This window comes from Calliphora vicina, chromosome 1 (assembly GCF_958450345.1).
Source record: "Calliphora vicina chromosome 1, idCalVici1.1, whole genome shotgun sequence".
Taxonomy (NCBI): Eukaryota; Metazoa; Arthropoda; class Insecta; order Diptera; family Calliphoridae; genus Calliphora; species Calliphora vicina.
The window spans coordinates 9,554,699-9,568,400 of NC_088780.1; the positions used below are offsets into that span (position 1 = coordinate 9,554,699).

The 13,702-nt window shown below is 29.0% G+C and overlaps 3 protein-coding genes across 3 annotated transcripts; 1 reads left to right on the forward strand and 2 right to left on the reverse strand.

The window, feature by feature from the left end:
- Positions 1 to 764: 764 nt before the first annotated feature.
- On the reverse strand, positions 765 to 9,894 carry LOC135949389 (uncharacterized). Its single transcript, XM_065498936.1, has 4 exons — positions 9,479 to 9,894; positions 5,444 to 6,111; positions 1,822 to 2,240; positions 765 to 1,754 (listed from the first exon to the last, which is right to left on the reverse strand). Exons 1-4 carry the CDS (start codon positions 9,602 to 9,604, stop codon positions 1,276 to 1,278), a joined length of 1,692 nt encoding a protein of 563 aa, XP_065355008.1. The 5' UTR covers positions 9,605 to 9,894; the 3' UTR covers positions 765 to 1,275.
- A 949-nt stretch (positions 9,895 to 10,843) lies between these two features.
- On the forward strand, positions 10,844 to 11,833 carry LOC135949391 (uncharacterized). Its single transcript, XM_065498938.1, has 2 exons — positions 10,844 to 11,021; positions 11,086 to 11,833. Exons 1-2 carry the CDS (start codon positions 10,913 to 10,915, stop codon positions 11,451 to 11,453), a joined length of 477 nt encoding a protein of 158 aa, XP_065355010.1. The 5' UTR covers positions 10,844 to 10,912; the 3' UTR covers positions 11,454 to 11,833.
- LOC135949390 (acylpyruvase FAHD1, mitochondrial) lies at positions 11,454 to 12,682 on the reverse strand. The gene is made up of 4 exons (XM_065498937.1): positions 12,522 to 12,682; positions 12,228 to 12,348; positions 12,073 to 12,169; positions 11,454 to 12,012 (listed from the first exon to the last, which is right to left on the reverse strand). Coding segments are annotated over exons 1-4 (708 nt in total). The 5' UTR covers positions 12,523 to 12,682; the 3' UTR covers positions 11,454 to 11,523.
- Between the last annotated feature and the right edge of the window lie 1,020 nt (positions 12,683 to 13,702).

Below are 13,702 nucleotides of genomic sequence, written 5' to 3' on the forward strand. Positions count from 1 at the left end.
AGGGTTAAGTCTTTGGCTTATATCATCGCATCACGGACGACATTGTGTGCAACTATTATAGTGTTTGACGATGATTAGATTACCTTCTAAACTTTGGTCTAGATTTTTGTTATTCCTACTCCAGCAGGAATAAATGAGGAATGAATTAATTCCATTAAAAGCATTTGAATGAATCCATGGGATTGGATTTATGGATATTATATTATGATATTTTCACTTCCGAATTATGATTTTATTGTAGTGAATTGTATATAATTTTTATCTTTTACTTATACTTCTTTTCAAAAATCTATTTTACTTTAATCCTTATATATTTTTATCTGAATACATCTTCCATCAACCATTCTCTACACAAGTGGTGTAAATTATGAAAAACAATACAAAAGCGTACCATATTTTTAACTGCAACAGTTACAAAAATATATGACGAAAATACATTGCATACGCTAAGGATGTTTATTAAAACTTTAAATGGCTACACTTTTATTGGATTTTGGAATTTATTACTAGTGATTTTTAGAACCCAAATAACTCTACAACTTGGCACACAAACGTTATTAAAATAAAACGCCATTATAGCCATTGCAATTGACAAATTTTCATTTCAACTTTATTTCAAAGAGAAGAAAGTAATTTTATTTATTAAATGCTACAGTTTTTTTGGGATTAAATGACTAAACTATTATTGGATTGTATTTATTTTTTATAAAACCCAACTAATTCCACAACTTGGTAGTTATTAAAATAAAACTCCATTATAGCCATTGCAATTGATAAATTTTCATTTCAACTTTATTTCCAAAGGAAAAAAGTCATTTTATTTATTCGTTCTATTAATTATATTTTTGTATAAATAATAAAATTATGATATTTGTTGGTTACTAACTTGACTGACTAAATAAATTTACATTTTGGGACATTTAATGTCGTTTGTTTTATGTTAATGTAAGTAGCTGTGTTTATAGCTTCTTGCTTTTGGTGTACTTTAATTTTAAACCTTAACTCAATGTATATTGGGTGGAGAAAAAGGAGTATTTTTGCTACAAAAGTGCTTAAAATTATGGTAGGCTACTTAAAACTAATAAGAAAAGTAAAATAATACATAGAAAAATACAGCCAGCTGAATAGGCAATTAGCTGTTTAAAGTTATTACATATTGTAGATTAGAAGTATGTAAATATAAATTCACAAAAGATTATTTAACTAAAAATGGTATAAATTCATACATATGTACGTACGTATTTACATACATATGTAATATGTTTGTGCGTAGTTTTAAAACCATTTATTCTCGGTCTTTTGTTCACTTAATAACGGCCTTTTATCTGTTTCGGCTGTAAAACCCTCATTTTGTCCCTCACACAACAGACTAGCCTCGCCACATTCCTCGCTGGGCACTCGTTTATACGAATGCAAACGTCTGCGATTTCTAGGTTGTACGGTGTGTTCAGGCATGGCCTTTATGGTAGGATGCAAACCCCTGGGATATGCACGATGACAGTTTTGCGAAAATATTGAGGGATAATATTGTCTGTAGATGTAATAGGAGACCATCAAACCAATAACACTGCCAATGGTAACATCCTCCCAATGATGATGATAATCACAAGTACGGCTTACTGCTACTAAAGCAGCCAACACTAAGGGTGTTAAAGAAATACACAAACGCCAAGACTCACCACGACCACGATGATTAAAGGCATGCAGTTTGGCTCCTACATAGTAGGTAATAAAGCCAAAACCAGCAAAAGCAACTAAAAAATATGGTATCAATTAATAAATATCGAGTTTTATTAATTAACATGCTTCATAGCTACTTACATGATGAATGTCCACTGGGAAAACTTTTGCGTCCCTCATTAATATCTCTTACATTGCCCGTGCAATTAAACAAATCCAACATATTGTCCATGCCAGTGCCATTGTGTGACAACTGCATTACACCATCGGGAAAACAGCGATAATAAAAATCTGGCCTTGGACGACCCACACTTATTTTCAATAGACTTGTTGCCAAACCATTTAAACCCAATATCAAAGTCCAGGCCCAGCTGGCAGCACGAAAATCTTTTCTATCCTTTGTTAGCGCCAAATGGATTAATGTCACAAAGAATGGCCCAACTATAACGGCCAATAAAAGAGCCAGCGGTGAGACGTAATCTTTGGTGCGCGGATTCTTATACATCCACATTTCCTCCGAATGAATGATGCGTTTGAATGCGGTTTGTGTTTCCAATTTACTGTAAAAGAAGAATATAAGGGAATGAGATTTAGAATTTATTTATTTAATTTCACATATAATTTAAATATCCCGAAAATACGACAGATACCTTTGTCGCAAAAACAAACAATTTACCGCATTCGATATCGAGTAAAATTTATCGCAATTGCCTTATTTGTGTTTATGGCAGTCGATATCGAGCAAGAAATTTAGTACATTTTAATATAATTTCGATATCAAAATTATTTTTCGATTCGATAGATCATTCGATCACGAATGCGGCCCCTGATTTCACATTAAAAATTTCTATCCAAAAATTTATTCAAAAATTAGCTTATTTCACCAAATCTGTCATCTTCGCAAAATATCGCCAATTTGAAAAATCCCAAGTTTCAGAAAAATTACTAATTTTATCAAAAATTTCTAGTTTCAATAAAAAAAATGCTAATTTCATTTAAAAACGCTAAAAGTCAAATTTTACTGATATGAGAAAAACTCAATTTTGTAATGTTATGAAATTTAAAAATATTTAAAATATTTTTTATTTTATTTATTTATTAACAATTTCTCAAAATATCTCTAATTTGAAAGTTTCAGAAAAATTTCGAGCCTTTAACTACTAAAAAGATGGAGAACTCCACTCTGCGGCAAATTATATTTAATTCACGTTTCTATTTATTTGATTTCAAATTTGCCTGTCTCTTTTTACTCCACTCCAGAGTGTAGATTATTTTAATTCTAGAGTTAACATTCAAATGTTAAGATGAAGAGATAACAGGTTGTATTGCGGAGAAGGTCAATTTAGGGGTGTTTGGGACAAAATCAGCCATTTTCTCAAAATATCACTAAGTTTCAGACAAATTCACAAGAAAAAAAAAACACTGATTCGAGGAAATCGCAAATTTCCATAAAAAAGATTTAATCACAAAAAACTAAAATTTCATTAAAAAATCTGATATTTTTTCAACAAATCGTTAATTTCTCAAATAAAATTAAATTCGCAAGAAAAACAGAGAGTTGAAAAAATCGCCAATTTCAAGTCGCTAATTTCACAAAAAAAAAACGCTTAAATCATAAAAATACTCAAATTTCGTTAAAAATCGGTCAAATCACAAAAAAAATCGATATTCCAAAACAATTAAAAATCAGCGACTTCTTTTTAAAAATTTCTTTTTCGCAAAATCCTCAATTATCTTTCTTTTCAGACAAATTTCTTAAAAAATCCGTAATTTCTCAAAAAACAGAGCAAAATCGCGAATTCAAAAAAAGTGGAGCTAAAATTTCTAAAATACAAGATTCGAAACCGTTACAACGTAACGGTAACGTTAAATACATAAATTACACTCTGCTACAAAATGACACTTTTTGTCAGAACTTGAAAAGCGACCTAATGGGGGTTGTAGGCCTAGGTGAGGACATACTAAAACCGTTTTCAAAGATTTTGAAACACCCCCAAAATTTTAAGATATTTTGAAAAAACTGTTTTAGGGTAGGTCGTAGTACTTTAGTACCTCTAACTCACACATTTTTAGACCGATTTCATAATTTTAAACAATTATGGATAGACAAAGAACTATGCTTTCATAAAATTGCGTAAGTTTTTATAAAAAGTTTCGCTCTATTTTTTTAATAATTTTTCAAATTCAGTTATTTTAATTTTTTTTTCTATAAAAACATATTAAAGACAACTTTATATGGGAAAAAATGAGATATTACTTGTTAAAATCGGTTTATATTTGCAAAAGTTTAAACTTTTTTGAAAAAAGTATGAAAAAATTTACCTTGTAAATTCAAAATTTTACAAATATTTTTTTTTCTACAGTTTTTTGTTTTTTTTATTCATATGCGCTGGGGGAGAAAATACTAAAAATGGTGTTTGGCATCAATCCAAGTTTTCCAAAATTGTTATAAAAATAAAACAAACAAATTTCAAGTTTAAATTAGAGACGAATTTCTCTTTTTATTGTTAATAAATATTACCTCGTAGAAGGAATATATTGCGTTTTCTTAGTAAAATGCACGTAGTGCTTATGTCGAAGACAATTTGACAAGTGTTTTTTAATGCTAAAATAACAAGCATAATATGGTGGCAAACAATATTTAAGGACCCGTTAACGGTTTACTAGCTAGAATCTAGTAAAATACTTCCAGCAATGTTGCATAAAAAAGGAAGCAACAATAGATTCTAACGTTGTTAAAAATAGTATAATACGTTTAATGTAGTTATTACCAAAAGGATGCAACCTAAACAAATGGTGTTAATTAAAAGTTTAATAACTTTTACAATTTTAATCCGATTTGAATAATTAAAACCATGTTTTATTAAGAACTAGATTTCCTATATATGTTGGTATAAAGTTTTATAAACTTTCATATCAAAATAAGCAATGAAAAGCGACTAAAATCAAAAAAGTTGATAAATTTTGTTTTTCTTTTAGATATTCTTAAGAAAAACAATACTTATAACTTACAAATGTATAAAAAACTGCACGTAATTTTAAAGCGTAATCAGTTTTCTTTCCAAACCCGTTAACTAATTTTAAGTCGGACAAAAACTGACTGAGTTACAGATCGATAAGTTGACGAACATCACTGAAAACGGTTTTTTTAGAATAACTTCTGAATTTGAGGGTGTTTTTGAAATTGTTTGACACAATTTGTAATGTTCTCTGCAAGCCCTATAATCCACGCTAGTTCGTTTTCCAAGTATTTTTCCATCGTAGCACCGTGTTATTATTTCGTCACAAAATCAATAAAATTTAATTAAAAAATTTCTAAAATACAAAATTCGAAACGGTTACAAGGTAACGGTAACGCTAAAATGGATTATTACAGTAATGGTATTTTAGCGGTAACGATAGCTTAAAGGTAGCTTAGAGATATTTTCCACATTTTCCGAGTTAGGGTCATCTGATTTTTGTATATCGTTTGAAAGCTTTTCGAAATAGCTACTGTATATAAAGTGATGCAAATTCGGACATTTTAAAAAAATTCTTTAACTTCTCAAAAAAAAAATAGTAAATTTCAATGTAGTTTTGAACAAATGTTAATTTTTTATTTTAGAAATTTAATCTAAAATAGTTTTTCTATAATACACTGGTATTTAAAAACCCTTAATAAACCTCAACCACTAAACCACAATAAAACTCTATTATTTATGTTTCTATAAACAGTAGTACACTAATACAATATTTAAAAATAAATAAACAATTAAAAACTTACCTAAAAACAACAACCAATACAACTCTTATACCAATATCGATCATATCACTAACATACTGCGAATTTTTGCCAAATATTGTCGAACAACCAACCACATTGCCATCATCTTCGACCTCCATACTTTGCGATGTTCGTTGACTCCGTTGCAGCATCTGATGATGTTGATATTTGTGATGCTGAAGTCCACTGCTTAAACTTCTGCGCGACATTTTACGTTTATCCGATGTGCTCATCATTAATTCATCCTCCTCCTCCTGACTGGTACTGCTATCGCTGGTCGTATAACGATGCAATTTCTCCGCTGAACTCTCACTAAAACTTCTTTTCGCTGAACGTTTCGTATAGACTCTGCCACTGTACATAGCTCGTTTCAGTGTCGTTGTTTGTAAAATATTACTCGTAGATAATGAGTTTGAATTGTTGTTCTGTTGCGGTTTTCTGCTGTAATTTCTTTTGGGGGGATAGGTGTCAAAGTTTTTATTGTGTTTCTGTTGTTGTTGTTGGATGTGTGTAAGACGACTGTGCAGTGTGTTTTGTTTTCCGTAGTAGATTTCTTCTTTTTTCTCGTCTTTAGCTAGGGAATTATTAAACATGCTGTCTGCTCCTAGTTCAGCAGCTGTGTGATGATGATGGTCGCTTTGATGTTGAGAGCGCTGCTGCTCCAGGTTCTGTTGAATGTTAAAAAAAGCAAATTGTATAAAGTAAATCAAATATGTGATACTATATCATGGATAGCGAGCGATAAGATAGTAAGTAGTAGGGACTATGTGTGGGTTTTGCAAAACAACAAAAATTAATATAAATAAATAGACTTTATATGAGACAAGGGATTTTACAGAACAGTGGTGTTGGCTGTTAGTAAATCTTGAAATTAAATTTCAATTCAATTCAAAACATGATACTTTATTATTAAATTTTTTTTTTAAATTTTTCAAAAACATAAATTCCGAACAAAAACTAAATTTTAAAAAAATAAGTTTAAAATTTCACTCAAACCAAGTTTGGCTACTGTCTCAAAACGGTTAAAAGGTACTGGTAATTTAGAGGTAACGGTAGAGTAGCTGAAAGGTTATTTTACTCTGCTAATCACAAATAAATAAAAAAAATCCAAAAGATTGCTCATTTAACAATTAATCAAAAATACAAAATTTGTTCCATTGTATGAAAGAACTTTATATGTGTCTAGTTTCCATTTTGTAATTTTCTTTTAGAAATGGTGTTAGAATTCCCAACTACTTAAATCTTTCTATTTAAATTTAATAAAATTTCCTTTAAAAATATTCTACATCAACAACCCACCACTGTTTTAAATTTATCGTACCATTTAAACAAATAAAGTCGCTTCCCAATCAGTAACTCATTTAGAACATCTTAAAATAAAACAAGTAAGAGTGCTATATTCGGCTGTGCCGAATCTTATATACCCTTCACCAAATTATACTTCAAACTTTTAAATATTTTTAGGTAAACAAAATTTAATTTTTTTTTCATTTTTTGGAAAAAAAATTTTTTCGATTGTTATTTTATTTTTTTTTTTTTTATATTTAAAAATTTTTTTTTTTAAATTTTAAAAAATTTTTTTTTTTTTTTAAATTTTAAAATTTTTTTTTTTTTAAATTTTTTTTTAAATTTTAAAAAATTTTTTTTTGTTTTTTCAATTTTTTTTTTTAAAAAAAAATTCGGGTTAAAAATTTTTTTCCCGATTTTGACCCATTGTAGGTCCAACTTACTATGGTCTTATATACGTAGTTGCAAATGTCTTTGAAATATCTATCATTAGATATCCATATTGTCTATATTAATGTCTTAGTAATCCAGATATAGGTAAAAAATAGGTCAAAAATCGAGGTTGTCTTGGTTTTTTCCTCATATCTCAGCCATTTGTGGACCGATTTTGCTGATTTTAAATAGCAAAATTCTCGAAAGCATGTCTGACAGAATTATTGAAGATTTGGATCCCGAAGATATCTGGGGTCTTCAGAAAACTGATTTCAACAGACAGACAGACAGACAGACAGACGGACAGACAGACAGACAGACAGACGGACATGGCTTAATCGACTCCGCTATCTATAAGGATCCAGAATATATATACTTTATAGGGTCGGAAATGAAAAATGTAGAAATTACAAATGGAATGACAAACTTATATATACCCTTCTCACGAAGGTGAAGGGTATAAAAAAACACGTTCAAAGTAAATATTTAATGAAATTTTATTTAATTTAAACAAGTGTCACCCAACAGGTTGTATAGTATTAGTTGCTTATTCAATAAAACAATTGTAAAGCAAAAAATTTACCAAAAACGTCTGTGCTGAATTTTATATACCCTGCATTAAGATAAAGATTGATTTGTGAAATTTTGGTGAACAAAATTGACGGATTAAAAATATTTTTCCCGTTTTTTACCCCTTGTCGGTCCGAATTTCTATGGTGATATATGTATATGTTGTTGGAAAGGTCATTGAAATTTCTATAATTAGGTCAAAATCGAAGTAGTCGTAGTATTTTGCTTAAAGTCAGTCATTTGTGGGTCATTTCTCGAATGTAAATAGCAACCTAAGCGGGACTATAGAGGATATATTGATGTTCTTGGCTTCGGAATGTTGATTTCAATAAACATATAGACGGACATTGCTTTATTTACTCCGCTATCTGTAACGATCCAGAATATATATAGTTTATGGGGTCAGAAATAAAATATGTAGAAATTACAAACAGAATGACAAACTTATATACATATACTCTTACCACTCATGCTAAAGGGTATAAAAGCACATGAATTGCTAAAATATTCAACAGTAATATTGATAAAGAATTTTTTTTATTAAACGCTCAACCATGATGACTATGAATAGTAAACTTTAATAGAAACAAGTAAGAGTGCTATATTCGGCCGTGCCGAATCTTATATACCCTTCACCAAATTATACTTCAAAATTTTAAATATTTTTAGGTAAACAAAATTTAACTTTTTTTCCAGTTGTTTTTTGAATTTTTTGGAAAAAAAAATTTTTCGATTGTTATTTTAAATTTTTTTTTTTAAATTTTAAATTTTAAATTTTAAAATTTTTTTTTTTTTAAATTTAAAAAATTTTTTTTTTTTAAATTTTAAAATTTTTTTTTTTTAAATTTTAAAATTTTTTTTTTTTAAATTTTAAAAAATTTTTTTTTTTTAAATTTTAAAAAATTTTTTTTTTTTAAATTTTAAAAATTTTTTTTTTGTTTTTTAAATTTTTTTTTAAAAAAAAAAAAATTCGGGTTCAAAATTTTTTTCCCGATTTTGACCCATTGTAGGTCCAACTTACTATGGTCTTATATACGTCGTTGCAAATGTCTTTGAAATATCTATCATTAGATATCCATATTGTCTATATTAATGTCTTAGTAATCCAGATATAGGTAAAAAAATAGGTCAAAAATCGAGGTTGTCTTGGTTTTTTCCTCATATCTCAGCCATTTGTGGACCGATTTTGCTGATTTTAAATAGCAAAATTCTCGAAAGCATGTCTGACAGAATTATTGAAGATTTGGATCCCGAAGATATCTGGGGTCTTCAGAAAACTGATTTCAACAGACAGACAGACAGACAGACGGACAGACAGACAGACAGACGGACATGGCTTAATCGACTCCGCTATCTATAAGGATCCAGAATATATATACTTTATAGGGTCGGAAATGAAAAATGTAGAAATTACAAACGGAATGACAAACTTATATATACCCTTCTCACGAAGGTGAAGGGTATAAAAATGAAACACACACTAACCACAACAAATCAATGAGCCATATCAATACAAATAATGCACATTAGTTGATCGTTTAAGAAATAGTTATAGCAAATTTGTATTATAAATACATATTAATAAAAATATAAAAATGATGACTATGATCATAGCAGTTATAATGACATCAGTGATGGATAATGTTAAAACGGACAATAAGATTTCTAATTAGATTTGCGTAGCAAATGAAATCTGAGACACAACACAACAATTAACTAAATATACACTATTATTGTTTAACTAACCGTATTATGACGTTGTCGCAGCAATGAGGGATTCATCGTCGTCGATATGGTTGCTGCTGCTGCTACTGCTGATGTTTTATTTGTTATTGTTGTTGCTAATGTAACTGTTGTTGAGTCAGATTTCATTATTTTCTATTCAAAATAAACCAAACCTTTTGTTTTTACTGACCATCACGTGAAAATTCTTACTTTTTTATAATTTTATGAATTTAATCTATATTAATTTTTGTATTGATCTTTTTGTCCGTACAATTCTCTTTAGCTTTCACTTAATTCACTTCTTCCACTAACATCAAGTACTCGCTATACACAAAATTATAGTTTTTTTTTTCTTCTTTTTGCTAATTATTTGTAATCTACTACTAGTAGTCCCAATTTTCTCATTGATTTGTTTAGCTTGTTTGTTGTTATTGTTCTTAATATTAATTTTTTTGGGGTTACTATAGGTACTTACCCTCTTGCTGTTTGGGTGCTGTAAGTCAAAAAGTGACTTTTCTCTTTATGATTTTAATTCACAAATCTTATATAAATGTAATGGTTTTAGCCATTATTTAAAAAAGTTTTGTAATAATTTGTTAAACAAATATTAAAATAATAAACACATAAAAAACACACGACTAGATAAATGTCAATCAAGTTTTAACCTTTTTCAGTGTTGTTAAGTGTTGAGATTTTTGTGGTGAAGATGACAGGAGAAATGTTTCATTCCAGTTGTCCCAAAACAGTTATATTTTAGTTATTAAAGCAAGATAAAAATAATAGTAATGATAATAATCTTATTAAATCCATTTTCTGTGAAATAAACGATTATGTTTGTTTTATTTAATATAAATTCAAGTCTTTTTTTTACATTAAGAGCACCTTTAACTATAAAAGTAGTGATTTAATAGTGGAGTTATCGTTTTAGGCATTACGTTTCCTCTTTATAGAAAAGGGATCAATAATGTTAAAATATATTAACATTTTCCAAAAAAAAAAATTTAAAAATGCATTTTGCATCGTTTTCTTACATATTATTTTTGTTCTAAGACCCAACTATAATATTAGAGTATCCTGAAACTGAAACCGAAAAACGGTCAACCGGGTTTTTTATCATTGTAAATTCCACCTCATTTCCTTAAGCATTTGACAGATGCAGAAACTTTTAGGTGACCATGGACGTGACATATGGACGTTTATCTATAAATATCAGGTAATACATATTCTCAAATGAATATTAATAAACTTACAAACGGAACGGAAAATTATAAATCACCATGGTGTAGAAAAAGATAAGCCAGTGTTGGTTAACTTTAAATCTAAACATAAATAAATACCGAACACTTCCTACAGTCATATGATTGACAGCTGTGTTTATTCATTAATTCATTAGAAAATAATTCTGAAGATTACAACTATTCAACAATTTTATAGAATAATTAAAAGTAAACAATAATGCCGACTAATTTAAGTGATATAAATACATTGCTAGATGCCCTCTACTTGGAGTTGCTGAATTTAATAGAACAACAAACTGCTTGCAGAGTTAATATCGAACGCACAAGTATGAATCCCTTTACACACACATCTAGGCTCAATTTATTAATAATTTTTCCCTATATATTTAGCCAATGCCGGACAATTATTGCTGGCGAAAACTCGTTACAATCAAGGCTCTCAAACTATAAGTCTGGCTCAAATACCTACCGAAAATAGTGAAGACTTTAATGCTTTGTGTCAAGTGACAGAAGACTTGAATGAGGAAACAGTATCGGGATGTAAAAAGAGCTTGGTGCGCCATAATGTAGATAAATCAGAAGGTTATGTAGAGCCTATGCATTGGTTTAACATATTGCCCTCCATGTCTTTGCGTAATGCTGCCGATCAATTTAAAAAATCAGTGGATTTAGTTGTAGAAAGTGCTAATATACAAAACGAAATGTTGGCCACCATGCAAAGCATACAGCATTTGAAAGCTTTAAAACAAAAATATTAATTGTTTTTTAACAAAATATGTATTTTTTATTTTTTTTTAATAATGCACATTCCCGCTCCTAGCAACACAATTATTCATCTTTACAATTGAAAGTCATCTTAATCAGATTACCCATGCCGCATTCAATAACATCGCCGTTCTTAATGGGCAGTGATCCGTTGGGGGTTCCAGTCAATAAAATATCATTTGGTTCCAGAGTCATATATTGGGAGGTATAGGCAATGAGATCATCAACTTTGAAAATCAAATCTGATGTATTGCCCTTTTGTTTGTATTCACCATTAAGTTTAAGCCATAAATCCACATTGTGAGGATCCTTGATATCTTCAAGTTTAATAAAACGAGATACTGGTGTAGAAGTATCAAAACCTTTGCCCAAAGACCATGGTTCTCCTTTAGCACGTGCAGCGCCCAACGAGCATTGAGCGGTCATATCTAAGGCCAAACAATAACCACCCACATAATCTAAGGCATTGGCTTTAGAAACATTTTTACAATGTTTGCTTATAATAACGCCCAATTCTACTTCATAGGCAACTTTTGTGAACACTTTGGGTATCTAGAAATAAAAAGAAAAATTAAAACACTGATAAACGTTAATGATTAAACTATTACTTACAACAATATCTTGGCCTTCTTGAATTAAAGATGTTGTAGGTTTCAAGAACAACAAAGGCACTTCAGGAACTGGTACATTTCTTTCCTTAACAATGTCCCTGTAATCAGAAATTCTTGTATTAACTTGTTAAGAAATAAATATCGCTTATAACGTACATATAATTCAAAGCAGCTCCTACAATCTTTCTGCAATTTTTTGCATATGATTCCAATTCACTATTGCTTGCAGTTGCCATAGTTCTTTTTGTGATGTTACTTAGCAAACGCGTTACAACCACTAAAAATTAAGTAGCAAAATATATTTTTATTGCTTCAAATTGAAATTTTATTAATATGAGTGTGCGACTCTTGCCTTCCGTCAGGGTCGTTTCAAAGTGAAATGCCCCTTTATAGAACATATTTGAAGTCATATTTTGCGTTACACACTCAACGTATTTCTCTTCAACTTACTTTTTATTGCTGGAAATTTTCTCTTTTTCTATCGATAAGCTAAATAAGTGATAACTTTTGACTTGGCCCACAGGCAAATTGTCTTCTTTGCACTTGTATTATTTGTATTGATGATTGTATAAATAAAAAGCTTTTCTTTTTCATTAGTTTTATTTAATTATCATTATCAAAGAAATTTCATTATTATGACTGTAGTTGTGATAAGAAATGTCAAAATCAGATGTTTTTTGTTTTGAAAACAAAGTACGCACGTTTGTTTCCGGAAACCATGTAGGGTTTCCAGTTTTCATTGCTAAAATTCACAATTTATTTCAAAATTTTAAATGAAACTGAATTCTATAATTTAAATTTTAAAGATTATTCAGTATTTTAGCTAATTTTTATTTTATTTTTGGAGTTAGAAATGTTATTCATACACGTAAATACATAATTAGGTTTGAACGTATTGAAATAATAATATTATGGAAAGTACATATTTCATTAATATCTGATATGTATTTGACTTGAAATCATTTAGAAATTTTTGTTGTGTCCAAACACATCATAAAACATTTAAATTAGTACGTTTCATATATGTATTCAATTTAAGGTTTTTAGCGTTTTTTTAAAATGAAAGTTGCTAACAGTGAATGCAACTCAATATACAGTGCTGTCAATTTATTGCTTTTAATGTAGACAACTGCAAGAAAAATATTAAAAAAAACTTGCACTCATATTTAAAAAGTACAGTGAGTGACAATACAATCAAAACATTTTTAAAAACTATGTTCCTTAATTTCAGTTTTCAGAAGCATGATCTTTTACAAAATATTTATGTATATTTCTAAAATAATTTCAAATTTACTAGGTTTTCTATTAAAATATAGTAAATTTCAGCGTTTTTAAGCTAAGGTAAAAATACATTTATTAAAACATTGGCACTTTAAAACTTCTACAAAAAAGAAGACTAAAACAAATAGAATATATAAGAAAACGATGTAAAAAGTTATTTCAATATTTATTTTGTAAGTCAATAAGTTTTAAAATGTATACAGATCCATTTTAAACGATGTTATGTATCCATATGCCCCTAGTTTGAAGACTCTAGCACAACAATGACCCAAACCATCTTCTAGATACGTGTTTTAAAATTGTCTGCCAAACGCCAGATATTAATCAAATATAAAATCTATGAGCAATTA